Genomic DNA, 16,761 nt, shown 5'->3' with positions numbered 1-16,761 from the left:
AACTGTAGTGGAGACCAAATGTTTCTACTCTTTAGAATTACAACATAAACAAAGGAAGTTCAACAACGTGCCATCCATCTGTCATTCATGTCTGTCTTTTCCAACCTCTCTTTCTCATTCTGTCCTACTCTTTGCTTCTTTTTAATTTTACTTCCTCTGTCTTCACATCTCCATCCCCAGGCTCTACTTTTCTCTTCAGGTCAGGGGGGAGTCAGAGAGGGAGAGGTTGCTGCTGGCTTATCAAACAAATGACGCCATTGTGGCGGGACACTTCCCTGTCAACAAAGAACTGGCTCTGGAAATGGCTGCCCTGCTGGCCCAGGTCTGCAAGTTAAAAAAGTTTTTTTTATTGCTTACATTTTCATCATTCCTTCATATTTGTATATATTTGTATGTATGTCCTGGCTTTAAAGGGATAGTTTGGATCTTGAAGTTGGGTTGTATGAGAAGCAGGCAGAAGTGCCAACACAGAAGCTAGGCAGTGTATTGCGATGGAGGGAGCTGCAGCAAAACATACGTCTTTCAGTCACCTAAAAGAGTCACACCTAGAAAAACCAATATAATTTTAAGTGTATGCTATATTTTTTAATTATAATTTTTTTAAAAAAATATAATTTTTTCACCACTTTACCTCGCCGTCACACAGCGACAGGGAAATGAAGCCATTATAAGGCTCTCTTTAAAGCCAGATTCCCTTGGAAAAAAAACAGTAATTTAACATTGCTGAACACAGGAGCTGTTGGTCTACTGCTGCCTCGTTCGGTTAGTTTGTTTGTGTTATTGTGTGACTTTGACGAATCCAAACTTACCCTTTTGAATGCCTAAGTCACACAATAACACAAACAAACCAACTGAATGAGGCATTGGCAGACGAGCAGCTTCCGTGTTCAGCAAGCTAAAATTGTTGTTTTTGTCTTTGGAGTCTGGTGGTTTTGACGAGAGCATAGATGGGTAACTTTTTTTAGGTGGCTAAAATACATCTGTTGCTGCCCCCGTCCACAGCAGTACTTTACTTAGCTTCTGCGGCAGTGCTCCTGCCTGCTTCTTCAAAGTGGGGGCGTGCCAACTGACATCTGTTGTCTGTAATGCACTGACTGTGGATAAGTACCTCACACAACCCCACTTCAAAAGATCTAAACTATACCTTTACTGGAAGAGGCTATTTAAAACAATAGCAAATATTTCACGTGTTCTTGTTTGTAAGAGCAGACCCTACCCTACAAAAACAGTACAATATAACTTGGTTTCTGTGTTCAGGTGGAGTATGGAGACTTTGAGCGTCCCTTCTCTGCTCCTGGAACAGCCCAGACCAAGTCTAACCAAATCCTGAAACAGGTTCTGGACAGGTTTTACCCTAAACATTACCGCAGGGCCACGTCTGAGGAGCAGCTCAGGTACACACAGATAACTGGCTACAGTTCTGTATAAACACGTTTCCCACACCCTCGTGTGTGTGTGTATTTATTCATTTAAATGGCTTTATATTTTAGATAGGGTCTCTCTTTTGTATGTTAACTAATGACTGTATATAAAGATGGACAGCATGTCTCCACTTGCCCCCACTGTACAATAATGAAGCCAAAATAGCCCAGATACAACTGCTGCTGTCTTGCGCTGGTGACCTCATTTGGCATCAGATAACTAATTAAAACCAAACTTATAAGAAAAACGAACACTTGACATTCATCAGTGTGATAAGAACTGCCTACCTACTATCTGCTAATATGGAGGGGGCAGGGTCCATGGCCTATATATATAGGAGCCAGTCACCAGGGTATCAAGATGTTTTGGCTTCACTTTTGGGGAGCTGTCATGTCGCCGGTTTTTATTTTGCACGCTATGGTGGTAGCTAAGTGATAATATCATAATCTGTTGTCACAGCACAACCAATTGCAAACGTGCTGTTATCAAACAAACTGTTACCATGATCGACTGTGGTCTATCATGATAAACTGTGGTCTATATGATAGACTGTGGTGATCAAATGAATATGATAGATGTATCCACCCCCTTCCCCCCTCTCAGACAACTGCTGCAGCGTCTCTCTGCCCGCTGGGCCTCCCTCAGGGGTCGAAGTTCCCCAGAGTGTGTGAGGATCTACCTGACCGTTGCCAGGAAGTGGCCTTTCTTTGGTGCCAAATTATTTGAAGCAGAGGTGAGTGTTTTTGTGCACTGTGATATAAGTTATCTACATCAGCGGAGACATAAACATGTTAGAGAGTCTTATTATTTGCTCTCAAATTAAAGGCATAATACAGCCTTGAACAAATAAAGGCCAGCATTTAAACTAAATAAACTCAGTATACAGAAAAGAAAGGGAAGAGAAGAAGGAAACAGCAAGCTCTGAATAATGTTCATACAGTCATGTCACAGCTGTGACTGTGGTGTGTACACAGTGGTTCACAGTACAGGCTGCAGGATGATTGAATTACAGTAATTGTTGTCCTTGTGTAGGAGTTATTAGTCTGCATCCAAAACATGCATTATATCCACTTCATGTGTTTCCAGTTCAGTGAGGATCAAGAGCAGTGACACTGTGATATGACTCTGTAACATACTGTTCAGATTCACTCTCAGTATAGCACTCTCATGTTATGCTGTAATATATTATGAAAATTAATTTGAAATTGATCCCACTTCCTGTTTTTCTCTCTTTGTTTTCAGTCCATAACTCCCTCTCCAGAGCAGGGTGCACGTGTTTGGCTGGCATTGCATGAAGATGGTATCAGTGTTCTGGAGCACAACTCTGTCGTAAGCATCTCTGGTTTACCTCCCTGCATCTGTCCGCACACAGTTTCTTTCACCTTGATTCTGTGATAAAGTTACAGATAATAGAGATGGTATTTATAAGTCAAGCAAACAGTGGAACATAAAATGTTTTCAGATATTAGACAAACTCAGTTGATGCTGTTTTGATGCTGTTGCATTAGGACTTGGACACTTACAGCTCAAAATGCTTATAATTGAAACATTATTTTATGTAGCTTTAAAAGGCTCCAAATGAATTTAGTTCCATTTTGTTTTCTATGCTCTTCATTGGAAACTTTTTATACACAAATTTGTGTGTGTGTGTGTGTGTGTGTGTGTGTGTGTTCAGAAGCCGCTGGTGTCCCACCCATACAAGAACCTGATGACGTTTGGAGGCTGCAAACAGGACTTCATGCTGGTGGTGGGACAGAGCATCAGTGGCAATGCCAGCAAAGACAAACCTACAGAGAAACATCTGTTTGCTATGGACTCATCCAAGGTTAGTGAGAGATCAGACTGTGTTTTTTAATGAATCTTGGTGTCTGACGAGTTGAGTTTATCACATCAGAACTATTCAGACACTAAAGTAGAGTTTACCAATATATTGGCTGCCAAGTAGGAGTCTTTTTATCTACCATTTATATGCTGGTTTGATGCAGCTTCATCGAATCTGTTTCACATTGATGAAATAAACAAAACAATGGCTGCATTCATAATATTACAAACTCATCTATCAGCCTAGTGCCAGCCTTAGAACAGTTTAATCAGTACCAATTGCACATTACTCATGGCCTCGTGGGAACCCTGAGAATCTAGTTTAAAGGAACAGTTCAACATTTTGGGAACTCTGCTTACCGGTACTTGCTTTCTTGCTAGCTTACCCCTTCTTTATGATCATCTGCTCCAGACATGCTACCAAAAGTGCTTACATTATCCTGGCATTACCTAAACTGCTACATGTAGCTACAAGCTAACATCAGGGAAATGCTTAATCTTCTCCTGCTGGTTATATTCCTGCTGGAACATATCTGCTTGTGTCTATAAGCTTTCACTGGTGATTTTCCCCGATAAAAAGTGCAGCTCTTCATCATTACAGTCATTCCCCAGCTGTAATGAATGTGCAGAGATGGCATACAGAAGACCTGGGCAGATTGGGCTTTTTTAGAGGAGGGCTTAAAGAGACAGGCACTAAATGCAGCATCTCAGACAGAGGGTGAATGTAGGCGTTCCAGCACAGGCAGTTTAAGGAAAATAAAGAGTTTTTTGAACATTATGGCATGTAAATATGTTCTAGCAGCAACCCAAAATACAGGAATGAACCTGAAAATGAGTAGAATAGGTCCCCTTTAATGTATCAGTATTGTTGTCACCCTTAAAAAACCACATCAACACGTGTTTCCTAAGCAATACTACACAAGAGGGTGTGCTTTATCATCATTTGTGGCATAACAGTGATGCTGTCAGGACGCAGAGGTCCACATGCATCGCAAATGATGTTAAAGCACACCCTTGAGTGTAATATTGCAATTATACAACTATTACCATCAAAATAAAATATATAATTAAAATGCATTCATGTTGAGGGGCAATTAGGTCTTAAAATGAATGCTTTTTGCGACTGTAGTCTCCATTTCCATGGAAATACATGTCTACTAATAACAGTCGATAGATAGGTCCCACAGCCGCATCAAACGGGATCAGATTCCTTAAGGAGGCTTCAGGATAAGAGAGTAACTCCGGAATCTGAGCCAAGTCCTCAATGAGGGGTGCATCTCAAGCCCGTTGTAGACGGGAGGTTCCAGATGTAAAAGCGCATGGGATCGTTTTCAAACATAGCCCCCGTTCTGCTTTGACAAGCCCTGTCATGGTGGTTTATGTGATTCTTTGCTTCCTCGTTGAAGGTGTGTGTCACATATTTGGTTCCTTAAGGCAAAAATAAAACAGGAATTATTAAACAAGTTCGACCTTTTTTTTTTTTTACAGCAGCTATTAATATAATAATTTTATAATTCTTACGCTATAATATCACAGAAGCGTTCAACCTCTGCTCTGTGATTAACCCACCTGTTGAATCTCGTTTCACTGCGAAAGATTTTGGCATTAGGGTCCTCAGACCCTCCTTTTCACTTCTACAGAAATCTAGCTGTAACTCAAACCATACCTTGTTAACCAGGTTGTGTGGTGTGTTTGCTTAATTAACTCTGAGTTCCTCAGAATTATCATGCCCTTTCCAGTGATTGCAGCATGACGCTCAGTTATGTCATTGCCTGCTCTCCTGTAAAAACTTGAGTGAGTCCACCGAAGACATTATTAAACATAGTGATCTCATTGCCTTGCATGATACACCACAACCAACCAAGAGGAGGGTGGTTAATAAAGCGGTTAATACCAGCTCTCAACCCGACGTAGCTACTAATGGAGTACTACTGACCCTCGTTAGTCCTAATCTAACCATAAAATTCAGGGAGAATCCTGTTGGGGTCTTCTTCTGTTATAGCTGCCAACTCTACAGCTTGTTTAGTGTTTTTCAGACGGTCCTGGAAACATCTGACAGCCTAAAACGTTGACTGCGATGTACCGAGTTTATTCTGAGACCTGATTGAGCTCCTCATCTGACAATACAACATATCTCTAATTTTTTTGTTTTGTCCTCTTCTCATCCTCTACCAACCATTCACCAAAACTAAGTCTGCCGCATAACTACTTGTTGTATTATGTTTGTTTGACTCAATGATTACTACCACTTTCCTGCTGTCTTGCTGTAAATCTTCAAGCACCGACAATAGCCGAAACAGACCATAATGAGGATTTCCGAGTGAATTAACTGTCAGTACTTTTTGTTGTGTTTTATCAACAGATAAGGGAGATCACCCTCCTCATCTCCAGTTACATCAACAGTGCTCACCAGCAGAAGGCCGCCGCCCACCACCTCTCTGCCCCGGCTCTGATGGTGGCCCAGCCCATAAGTCTGAAGAGCAAAGAGCTGAGGAGCAAATCCCCACCAGCACTGGGACGTCCCAGCAAGACCCCCACGCTGCTGTGAGGGAACAAAAATATCACGCCCTGATCTGATCTTAAATTTGAAAACAAAGGATTCATGAGGCCTGATGCCACTGAGCACAGCTCTCTCTTCTTATCTTCTCTGATCCTGTAGATTTGTCTCGGTGGAGCAGATTCATTTCTGGTATGTGGAATGGTCACTTCTCTGCCTACTAAAGGCAGCAAGTAATCCAGATGGACTTGTCTCTCTCATTTGTTTGGTATAATTTGATAACACAGACCAGCAGAGGTTGCAGCACTGATGTCATACAGGATTCCTGGAAGTTGGTGGCCTTTAATTTTAAGCAGAAACTCAGAAAAGGTACCTCCCTCTGAGAACACGACACTGAAGCAGTGAGCTGTATGCATGGGTACAAAGGTGTCTAGAAATAACCAAGACTCTTTGCTTAACATTCTCTAAGGACATTTTTATCTCCGTGATGAATGTGTTGCTTTTATGTGCTGACTCCAAAGAGAAAAAGTCAACACTATTTATTGATAGACTAAGCTAGGATTCTAATGTTTCACAAATCTCTCCGTGCTGTGTGGTCCATTTTATTTTAAAGATACTTTTATTGAAGTAATTTCTTATATTCTTGTCTTGAATAACAATGCAGTGATACACAGTGTAGAAGAGGGTATGATGCTTTGTTAAGGAATAATTAAGAGGGTATTTTTGTATCTTTTTCTGTCCTCCTGTAGGGCACAGTAACTCAGAACCTAAAACCCTCACAGTGTTAGATATTGTTGTACAATGAAGGATACTGAACAATATGATGAAAGCAGGAGGCAAGACTGCAGCAGAATAACACTGTACAAAAAGTGCAGTGAAAATGCTCAAGGTTTGTGTGTCCTGTTTGCAATGCAGTAGATGTAAAGTGGGTGAGCTGGTGGTGTCGGGTAACAGTAGTTTATAAGAGGACACCAGTTTGGACCCTTTGTGTTCTTTGTTACTGAATAGCCAGAAGAGTGGTGGAACTTTAATCATGTACAAATAGTTCAAGCGTTCCTGGTGGAATGAATTACTGAAATCAGCAAGAGGCCTCCCCTCTGCTTTTTACATGGCGTCAGTTAGAGAAGTAGCACACGGTTAGATTAATTTAGAGGAAGATGGTTAGGAGGATGTGACAAATGAGGTACAGGTTGGTGGAAAATGTATTGTGATTCCTGAAGGGGAAGTGCAGTTCTCTCTCTGTTCTGTTTACCTGGCGTGACACCAAATATTAAGGTATTTTAAAGAAGCAACAGGAACAGATACAGTGAGCCATATAATGTAAAGATAAACTGGAAAGTATGTAAGGTACTTTAAACAAGCTGATTTTCCCTACCAGTGTTACCTTAAAGGGACAGTTCACTCCCAAAGCCATAATACATATTCTTTCTCCTACCTGTAGTGCTATTTATCAATCTTGATTGTTTGGATGTGAGTTGAGATGTCTGCCTTCTCTCCAGTATAACTGAACCAGATGGCACTCAGCTTGTGCTGCTTAAAACGCCGAAAAAATACATTTGAAAAACTCAACAGCAATGTCTCTTTCCAGAAATCATGACCTGGTTACTCAAGATAATCCACAGACCTTGTTGTAAGCAGATTCATGTCAGAACTATTTTCTTCTACACCTGCCAACCATGTTATTGTGCAGAAGGAAGTGTGCATCTACTGCTAGCTCACCTAGCACCACTGAGCTAGCTAATGTGACAGCTCAGCTGAGGAGGACGCCATTAATGTTTACATCTTGTGCTGTCACAAGTACAAGCCTCTTGTCCATGAGTAGATGCACACTTCCTGTGTGGTGATACAACTGGCAGTTGTAGGTCAGTAATAAGAAAATAGCTCCTATGAAACTGCTCATAACAAAGTCTGTGTACTATCTTTATTACCCGGGTAATGATTTCTGGAAAGAGACACTGCTGTTGTGTTTTTCAAATGTGTTATTAAAACAGCAGACATCTCTACAGCGTATTTCTCCAACAATCAGCAAATCACAGCAAAACAATCTAGATAAATAAATAGTACTACAGGTAAGAGGATGCATATGTGTTTTTGATTTTTGGATGAATGGTCCCCTTAAGCCTGTATACAGTGAGTATTGTCAGGTATTATATTTATTTGTCATATTAACTAATCAGTCTTATAATGCTTGAATAAAGTAAACTATAGCAAACAGGCTACTGGTTTCAATGAGTGTATGAAATCATCTTTCATATAAACAAGTCATGCCCACTGGGCAGCTATCCAGATCCATGCAAAGCGAGACTCCTTTTTTTCTACTTCCTGTAGTTTCGCTCCCCACAGAACCAAGCCTCCTCATTGGTGCAAATGTAACGTGACGTGTTGATACCTGCAGCAGGTGCCTGACAGCGAGTGACGCACCCTCATTCCTGTAGTCTTTCACAGAGAGAGGGGGTGGGGGAGGATATAGGATACCTGACCTGCCTGAACTAGTTAGAGACATGCTTTTGTCCCTGTGTTGCTATGGAGACGGAGGGAGGGAGGGCTCACAGGGGAGAAAAACTGGGTGAGGCAAGTGAACTAGCAGGTAAATGATTAATGATAATACTGATAATATATGATGATAATGATAATATATATATATATGTTTGCAAATCAAATGTATTACTGATATATACTTTCAAAGCAAACAGAAAATAGATTGTGTTCACATGCTGTTAACAGCTTTTTGGTTGCAGTGTTGTGTCACCTTTATGTCACTTAAAAAGTAAAGACTCAATCTTTAGTGGGACTTCATTTTGACACAAAGGTTAAACAGGGTCTGCATCCTCAGGTGCTGCCTCCAGCTGTAGCACACCCACACCAAACACTGAACACTGGAGTCATGTTGTGACATGATAGCCATATATTCTTTACCTCCATAGTTGCACCTAAATTTCTGTTCTTGTTTCCAGTTTGTTGCGCAACAAATTCCCACCTCACACTCTATGCTCAACTGGAAGATTTGTGCCATTTTAACTTATGAATAAACACCACTGTGTTGTTTCTTGAATTCCCTTAGGCTGAGTATTTGTTGTGTACATACTGCATGCATTCAGTTATGAGTGAGCCAGAACCTGACTGACAGGTTGAACGCAATGCCAAACATTTCAGAGATACGGCTAGAAATGACTAACTACCTCCCTCTACACTCACAGGTGTTGTCATATAGCAAGGTAGTCTCAGCCAGCCAGTATCACCAATACATGAAGCAAAGTCGCATTCCACAAGTCTAAGCACAAACATCTTTCACTACCGCCGTGCAGGTTGAGAAGAAATGTTCAACAGTAGGATTTTCTGTCATGTCAACCAGGGCAGTGTTAACAGTCAAAACAGGACTGCCACTCCCATTCAAAAGCTCATCTGGGAAGGAAACCTGCATTCAGCCTGAGGCATTTAAACAAAAGGTTTACTGCGAGCCACAACAAGCAGCCATTTTATGAGACAAAGAGGTTTAAAGCGTTTAAGGACCTCAACAAGTTTTTAGTTGACTTTATAAGGTTTTGAGTAGCAGAATGATTTTGATCTTGTATGAGGATGAGCACCACAACATGCAAAAGTGGTGCCCACGGTGGTTTCCTCTAGCTTGTTCCCTTCCCCCATACAATCTGCTGTACTTTTCCACTGAGACCAAAGTCTCCAATAAAGACACCTGCACCACACCAACAGTCTTTTAAAATATATTTTTATTAAAAACAATCCAACAAACACACATAAGTAAGAAACTGTACAATCTATAACGTGGAATTTAAACCGTTCAACAAGTTCTAACAATAAAATGTGGCATGTGCCAGGCATATTTTAAAAAGCACAGTTCTTTATGGCAAATAGATTGGACGATGCATTAAGACTTTACACAATTTATAAATAAATGGTGGTACCAGTAGTGCCATCATCATCATCATTTAAAATAAAAAAAAAAAAAAGCAAGTTGATTGTTCCTTTACAATCTGTATTCCTCAAGTAAAATGGTACAAATGGCACACTCCCACTGCAAAAAAAAAAGTTTATCCAAAAAGGTGATGTACAAGCTGACTCTTCATAGATTCCCGCTAAGATGAAGACTTTACATGGGCTCCAGCTCTCTTTGCTGAATTTAAAAAAAAAGAAGATAACAGGTCAGTAAAACACATCCTGTAGTGTAAAAAGTAACCTTTACACAATTTTTTAGCCACTAAGTTGCAGGAAGTTTGTCTCACCTGGGCTTTGTTGTACCTCTGATTCTGTCGCTTTCTGGCGAAGAACTACACACACAAAAAAAATAAAGTTAGGTCTTAGACTGACAGCTAAGCTCAAAAAGTTGCATGTTTAAGAAAATATGTGCTTAAGCGGAATAAATGAAATACAAAGGTCCATGAACACACTCACCAGGACCAGCAGGCCGGCAACCACAGCCAGCACCACCACCACAATGACAGCAATGATTCCACCTGACAGGTGCCTCATGGTGAAAGTCGGGGCCTCCTCGTCCACATAGTACACCAGGATATTTTCCATCTCCAGCTTCTGGCCACCCACAGTGGGCTCAAACTTCTCCTGGTCCTTGAACAGGGGCAGCACCTTCACCTGCAGGAGAGGAAATGATAACGATGACAGGGTCAGTCAATGGGTCTCTCTTTAAGCCATATTTATATATATATATATATATATATATATATATATATATATATATATATATATATATATATATATATATATATATATATATATATATATAAATAAAAATTTTAAAAAGTAGAATAAACATACATCTTTCTCCATGTAGTAGGCCAGTTGGGTCAGGTCACTCTTGCGGTCTCCCATTGGCTTCTTCACATCCACCACAATCATGCGGGAGTCAAGATCATACTGCAAGATGACACACAGGGACTGCTTAGTGGGGTATTTTTATAATGCTGTTCTAAAAATTAAATACATTGCGTGGAAATGTGACAAAAATGCATGTGTTTTTACCGTACTGGACACTCACCTCAACATTTGACACCATGTCCTTGTTAAAGTTGTCATACCGTTTGTGAATGGCATCAGCAATGGCACTGTGTTAGGCAAGAAATTACAATCATGAGACACTGAACCTGATGTTAGCAATGTGGGTGTGTTTTAATTTATCAAATTAGGATTATTAAATGTACTTACGTCTTCAAACCCTTGGTATCCACTGGAGTTGTCACAGGTTTGTGTGTCAGCTGAAGACGAACAAAGCTGGAGGAAAATAAAAATAAAAAAACATGAGCATTTAGGGTTGAACACCTCAGCTATTTGTGCAGTCCTCCACACCGACGAGGATGACAGTACTTACTAGGTTTCCACCAGCTTGTCACACTTGAGACTCTTGTCCCCCTTGTCAGTTCTACGAACGCCAGCACTGTTGACACACCAGCACTCCTCTGTGTTGTTGCATTGCTTGGCCTTGAACTTGCCGTCGTTCTCACACTCTGGGTCATAGATGCCATCGTTGTCCACAAAGGCAGTCTCCACTGGCTTTCCTCCTGTACGGGTGTCCTGGCCTTTCAGTTTCCTGTACATCTCAGCCTTCATCAAGAAGCACTTGGGGACCACTGAAGGTGAAACAGAACACACATCATGAGCAGGCAACAACAAAACAACCTGCACAGGGAAGGAAATCTACATCTATTTTACTCACATCTCTTGCAGTCCAGTGTTTGTTTCACATTGTTGCCAATCAGGAGGGTACAGGTACATGGATTTCCATCACAGGTGGCCCACTTCATAGTGTCACATGAGCCTAAGCAAAGAAGAAAAGAACTGTCATTCAGGCTGAAACACAATGTTTAAACAACTACTAACTAAGCAAACCCTGACCATAACTTTAAGTACCTGAAGAGCAGATCAAGTTAAATATTATTAACTGTCAAACACAATCACTATACTATGATTGTATTTGACAATTTACAAAATAAATGGACAGAGGCTAGTAGTATGATTTATACCAAAAAAAAAACAAAAAAAACAAAAAAAAAAAAACACCATGCATAATGTATCACAGGATTAGTATAAGCCTGATTAATGGGGGATGTATTGTCTTGTCTGTTACAGTCTCATAAACCGAGGGGAGACGTACAGCAGGTAGACTAGCAGGTTTATCAAATACCTGGGCGTTGGTTTCTCTAAACAGACAAGTCCCCTGGGAGCGGGACAAATCCTCCCAACCCCCACTCAGCAACGAAACTATCTGCGTTTGATATCCAAACCGCTTTTAGTCCAGTTTGTTTTCCATCTATTCTAACTAATAAAGCTACTTTAAAAAGGAGTAAACATTACACTTCAGGTAAGAAAGCTGATTAGAGATCGACTACAAGCTGTTAAAGCACACACAAAAAAAAGGTAACGTTTTAACTGACTCTTCCTTTTTTTGTAATTAAAGCAAAAGTGCTGAGAAAGCCTTCTGAAATTAAAAGAGCTCACAATTAAGCTAAATTAGCCCAAACTGCGTTGTAAGGCATTTTCAGACTAATAAAGTTATTAAGTCAAACTACTTACAGCTTTGAGCGTAGGCTCCGGCCGCCAAGGCAGCAACAAGGAGAGCAATCCAAATTTTCATGATGAAATTAATAAAACCTAAAAACCAGTTGATGAAAAAGTTTCCCTCGTCTGCTTTCTATCCGTCTGTCGTCCTCAGAGGTCAAAGATAGAGTGAAGAATGGCGTCCGAGCACACAAGGCTTTCTTTTACTCCCTGCAGGTGTGTCCTGGTCAAACCTGTTTGGAGAGAAACTCAAGAGGCGCGCGCACACAAAGGTAAGGACTCCAAATGGCACGAGCGCTACTAAAGAGAAGCTGTTGGAGCTGATTGTTGATTGTGTTCCTTTTGGTTGTTGTTGTCCAACTGATGAGGAGGTGGCATGAAGTAAATTTAAAGACAACTAGTTTGTTGACGTCACTCTAATATGCATAATCTATGAAGAGAGGGGGGTGGTTTGTAAGACGCACCTTTTTTTCCGGTATGACCATATTTGGTCTCTCTCTCGCTCTCACTGGCTTTCGACATATTATTATTTCAGCATGTTAGTAAGTCATAATCTTAGTATCAATGATACTCAAGCAAAATAAAAAGTAAAGTAGACACTAATGAAAGAAAATCTCTACATTTCTGTCACCTTTATACTTAAAGAACTGTGATTTGTTAAGTATCATAGTTTATAGTTGCTTTTAATATGTAAGTGTTTACATATTCTATTGTAATATGTTGTACACATCTCTTCAGTTTATTATACCTATGTAAGGTTATTCATATATTCTCATTATGTTTCATTGTACCATTATGATATTACTGTATGATATTTTTAGCAGGTGATCCCTCAGCTACTTAGACATATCTTGAGCTATATTCAGACCATTTAGCTGTGTCCAGAGTTGTGTGTCCTTGTAAATATTTTACATCATACACCTAAAACATACCAAAACTCACAGCGTTTAAGCAAATCATTCTACATTTGTATCTTGTTTATTATAAACAGCATGTGACATGATGACATCATCAGCTGTCCGAGCAGGTATATTACCTGACAGAAACCAGAGTTTAGGAAAGTATTTCACAGGTGTTGTGAGTCACGCTGTGTTGGATGACACTGCTGAGTCACCGCCTCTCAGGTCTAGAGATTATCTGTCTGAGAAATATTCTCACAAGCAGTGCACCAAATATTTTTGTCCATTTGTTTGTTTATGGCAATTGAGAATCAAGTGGGCAATGTAGGCCACAAAGAACAGAAAAGAGAAGACGCCCTGCAGAGTGACGAAATTAAAAATTAGCTTTATTTAAAAAAAAGAAAAATTAATGCTTGTACGAAATAATTAAGTTGTGAGTGTGGTAGTAGGGGCGGTCTTAGCTGAGGCAGGAAATTTCCCACAGTGGTAACTGGGTTAGGGCAGAGGTGCACCCTAGAACACATGTGTGCACCGTCAGGGGCAATTAAAAAAAAAAAAAAAAAAAAAAAACAGCTGCCAAAGAAATGTTGTCCTGTAATGTCTGATTATGCAACGACGTGTGAGACATGATGGGATGTGATGGGCGGAATGATTCTTTTCTTAGTATCGGTTCCTTTGAGTTGATACATGTAAATGTATGGAACCTTTTAAACCTTCGGAGTTTTGACACTTTTTGTCATATTGTCCATATTGTTGCCTCACTACAACTTAAAGATCATGAACACACTAAAGTCGGAGGAAGGACCATCTGCACTTGAATGCACCATTTGCCAAGGTTTCAACTTGAGCCAAATTCAATTTCTTCACGTTGACTCACCATAGCAGGCAGCATGCGAGTGGGAAGTTGGAGATTCCTGAGCATTGAGATGTTCAACAGGCTGACTCAGTACATATCAGACACTGAAAAGAGCCATTCAAAAAGATTTGTTCTTCCATTTTCACCCATCACTAGTGAGACACCCAAAAGCCATTTTTGACAAATTATTCTCTCTTGCAGTTGACATTGAGACATCTGTTTTAATCTTTTTTTGTAAAAGTAAGCTAGTGGACGTTGAATTTGTAAGACAAAAGTCTTTAATTGCAGTTTTGAAACAGGCAGTTAGGACTTTTCATTTCTGCTGCCCTTTTGCAGCTTTGTGTTTGCTAGGGAATTACATAGTCTATTAGGACCTGTTTTAAATAACTATTAATATTTTGCCTGGCAACCAACAGAGACTTCAGGAAGAGGCTATGTGCATATCCCCCTGTAAAACCAAATTTTTCATTTTTAATCTCTTTTTTTTGTACAGATAAAAAGAACAAAACAATATATATCATGTCAATCAGTGAGCTTTAGAAATCCTAGTAGGTGGATTTCATTATATTCAGATAGAGCAGGCTAAGTGTATTAAGCTGTCTGTTGCATATAATGTGATACCGACCAGATAGACATGAAAATGATATCAATCTTCTTATTTAACTCCCAGCAAGAAAGTAAATGAGTGTATTCACCAAATTATTTCTTTTAAAACACTGGAGTTTACCACAAAGCATATCTTCAGTGTTGTACACAGACTAGAATTTAAATTAAAAAAAATTGTATTTTGTATTTGCAGGCTTTCAGCCAAGGAGAACCTTATTTAACACACTGCGTCTCTTTATTAAGAGTGGAATACATCTGGTATTGATTTATATGCATAAAAGTTCCCGTACACCAATACATTTCTTTATTTGAGTCATGTAGTGTCACATTTCTTCTCACAATGTCATGAATCCTTGCCATGCAAAAATATGCCAAAAAAAAACCAGCAACAAAAAAAGCAGAAAACGTGCATCAAGTTACTTTTTTGCTTGCAGCGTGGCCAATGCCATGTAAGAACAATGCCTGGCTTAGGTACTGCCAACCTATGATGTAGCAATGTGTTTACGAGGATTTCTTTAGACATGTTGTGGTGTCAGAGTGGGAGGGTTGTTGTGCTGAAAGGAAATATGACGCTTACGGGAATATGTTCAAACATGCATTTGACAGACTTTATTCAGGTAAAACAAGCTGCTTTGTTTTATTGCATGCAGCAAATTATACAGCAAGAGAACATCTCACAGTGCACAGTTTTTTTTGTGGCAAAGACTACTTGTCACACAGGTATAACTAATAATGTTACTGATTGCTGTGTTGCATTCAGGTGAGCCAAAGCCCTGGTAGTGTACACGTCTCTCCCGGAATGTAGCCTTTGCTAATGTGAACAGTGACACCTGTGGTTCAAATGTCTTTACTGTGCCCCAAATACACACCGTATGCTTATACTATGAATACACACTTTAGAATACACAACTTGTAGTGTGTTGGCTGTTAGAATACACAACACGAACATACTTGATTATTTCGCACTAAAAAGAAGAGGTTCATTTGTAAACATTTTGGAAGAAATGAGTAAAAATGTGACATCTTTTAGTGCAGTATACTTGAAAAATGTCTGTTGGTTGCTTGAATATTTTAGTGAGCCATTGTCAAACACATTGCTTGAGTAATTATCTACAAGCACCACTCTTCTGCTTTGAGTTCAAATGTATGATGTGAGAGAGGTCTGTAGCAAAGTAATTCAGACAAAGCATAAGCCCATCTCCCTGCACCGCACACACTTAAAAACAACCAAAAGAAATATTAGTGTAGGTGGGAAGCAGATTTGATCGTTTTTTTCAGATTTTGTGGGAATATGTAAACCTATGCAATTTTGGGAACTACGTCAGAAAAGACATACTGTCATTTTCCAGATTGTCAATATGGCAAACAATGATGCGTGCAGGTTGGTCCATTCAACTTTCATGTCTCGACAGCTACGAGTTGACATGAAATTTGGTTCCAACATTCATGCCTCCTCAGCATGAACTGTATTAACTGTGGTGTTCCCCTACCTATTGGTCTAGTGCCATCATCAGGTCAAATTTATAGGCTAATTAATAGGGCTGCGGATCTCCTGATTTGACATTATTATAATACTTGAGTGCTGATTTGATATGTATTGCATTTTTTGAATATTGTGATCTGATGTTACAATTTATCGCAATCTCTGTTTCCCCACAGCGCCAGCAGTCACAACAGGCTTGGTCTAACCTATGTAACAGCAGCAACAGAAAGTTTGCTCATCCAGCAGAGAGTCACGGCGGTCTGGTATCAGACCCCCGATAAAGGGGTTTGCACTGACTGATTTCGAGTTGCTACAGCTGGTAACTGGAGGTCCATATCCTCTGGACAGTCTTCCCTTTTCTGCACTCTCTCATTAGATTTGTTTTTCCTGAAACGGGTTTGACGTCACGTTTCTAAGAGATTATTATAATAAATGCGGTAGCTTCTTTCCACCACTGCATAGAATAAAATGAAGAAATTGAATTAAAATTATATCGATTTAGGCATTTCAAAAATTGTAAAAACAAACAAAAAGAAAAAATGACATAATAGTTTAGTGAATCGATTTTTTCCCACCTTTATGATAACCTATGACTAAATACCTGCAAAACTAATAAAAATCCCAGCAGCCTCATGCTACATTTTGTGTCAAG

The 16,761-nt window shown here is 39.8% G+C and overlaps 2 protein-coding genes across 2 annotated transcripts in view; one reads left to right on the top strand and one right to left on the bottom strand.

The window, feature by feature from the left end:
• The window catches only part of plekhh2 (pleckstrin homology domain containing, family H (with MyTH4 domain) member 2), a 39,209-nt gene extending 30,417 nt beyond the window's left edge, over positions 1-8,792 (top strand). The window contains exons 25-30 of the mRNA XM_033612437.2: positions 181-322; positions 1,258-1,394; positions 2,026-2,155; positions 2,665-2,751; positions 3,098-3,247; positions 5,606-8,792. Coding sequence (XP_033468328.1) covers positions 181-322; positions 1,258-1,394; positions 2,026-2,155; positions 2,665-2,751; positions 3,098-3,247; positions 5,606-5,791 — 832 coding nt within the window. The 3' untranslated portion in view covers positions 5,792-8,792. The remainder of the gene's footprint in view (positions 1-180; positions 323-1,257; positions 1,395-2,025; positions 2,156-2,664; positions 2,752-3,097; positions 3,248-5,605) is intronic.
• A 655-nt stretch (positions 8,793-9,447) lies between these two features.
• On the bottom strand, positions 9,448-12,640 carry epcam (epithelial cell adhesion molecule). Its single transcript, XM_033612677.2, has 9 exons — positions 12,281-12,640; positions 11,424-11,525; positions 11,079-11,337; positions 10,916-10,981; positions 10,749-10,815; positions 10,529-10,627; positions 10,148-10,345; positions 9,979-10,023; positions 9,448-9,869 (listed from the first exon to the last, which is right to left on the bottom strand). Exons 1-9 carry the CDS (start codon positions 12,339-12,341, stop codon positions 9,846-9,848), a joined length of 921 nt encoding a protein of 306 aa, XP_033468568.2. The 5' UTR covers positions 12,342-12,640; the 3' UTR covers positions 9,448-9,845.
• Between the last annotated feature and the right edge of the window lie 4,121 nt (positions 12,641-16,761).

This window comes from Epinephelus lanceolatus, chromosome 17 (assembly GCF_041903045.1).
Source record: "Epinephelus lanceolatus isolate andai-2023 chromosome 17, ASM4190304v1, whole genome shotgun sequence".
NCBI classification, from domain to species: Eukaryota; Metazoa; Chordata; class Actinopteri; order Perciformes; family Serranidae; genus Epinephelus; species Epinephelus lanceolatus.
Note: the sequence above shows the minus strand (reverse complement) of the source record. Positions and strands in the feature narration are given on the sequence as shown.

Bases quoted from the DNA above. Each gene is read 5' to 3' on its own strand.
- epcam (XM_033612677.2), bottom strand. From the start codon at position 12,341: ATGAAAATTTGGATTGCTCTCCTTGTTGCTGCCTTGGCGGCCGGAGCC. The intron at 10,346-10,528 runs GTATGTTTATTC...CCTCTCCTGCAG, and splicing joins CCTACTACATGGAGAAAGAT to GTGAAGGTGCTGCCCCTGTT. The intron at 10,024-10,147 runs GTGAGTGTGTTC...TTGTGTGTGTAG, and splicing joins TTGCCGGCCTGCTGGTCCTG to TTCTTCGCCAGAAAGCGACA.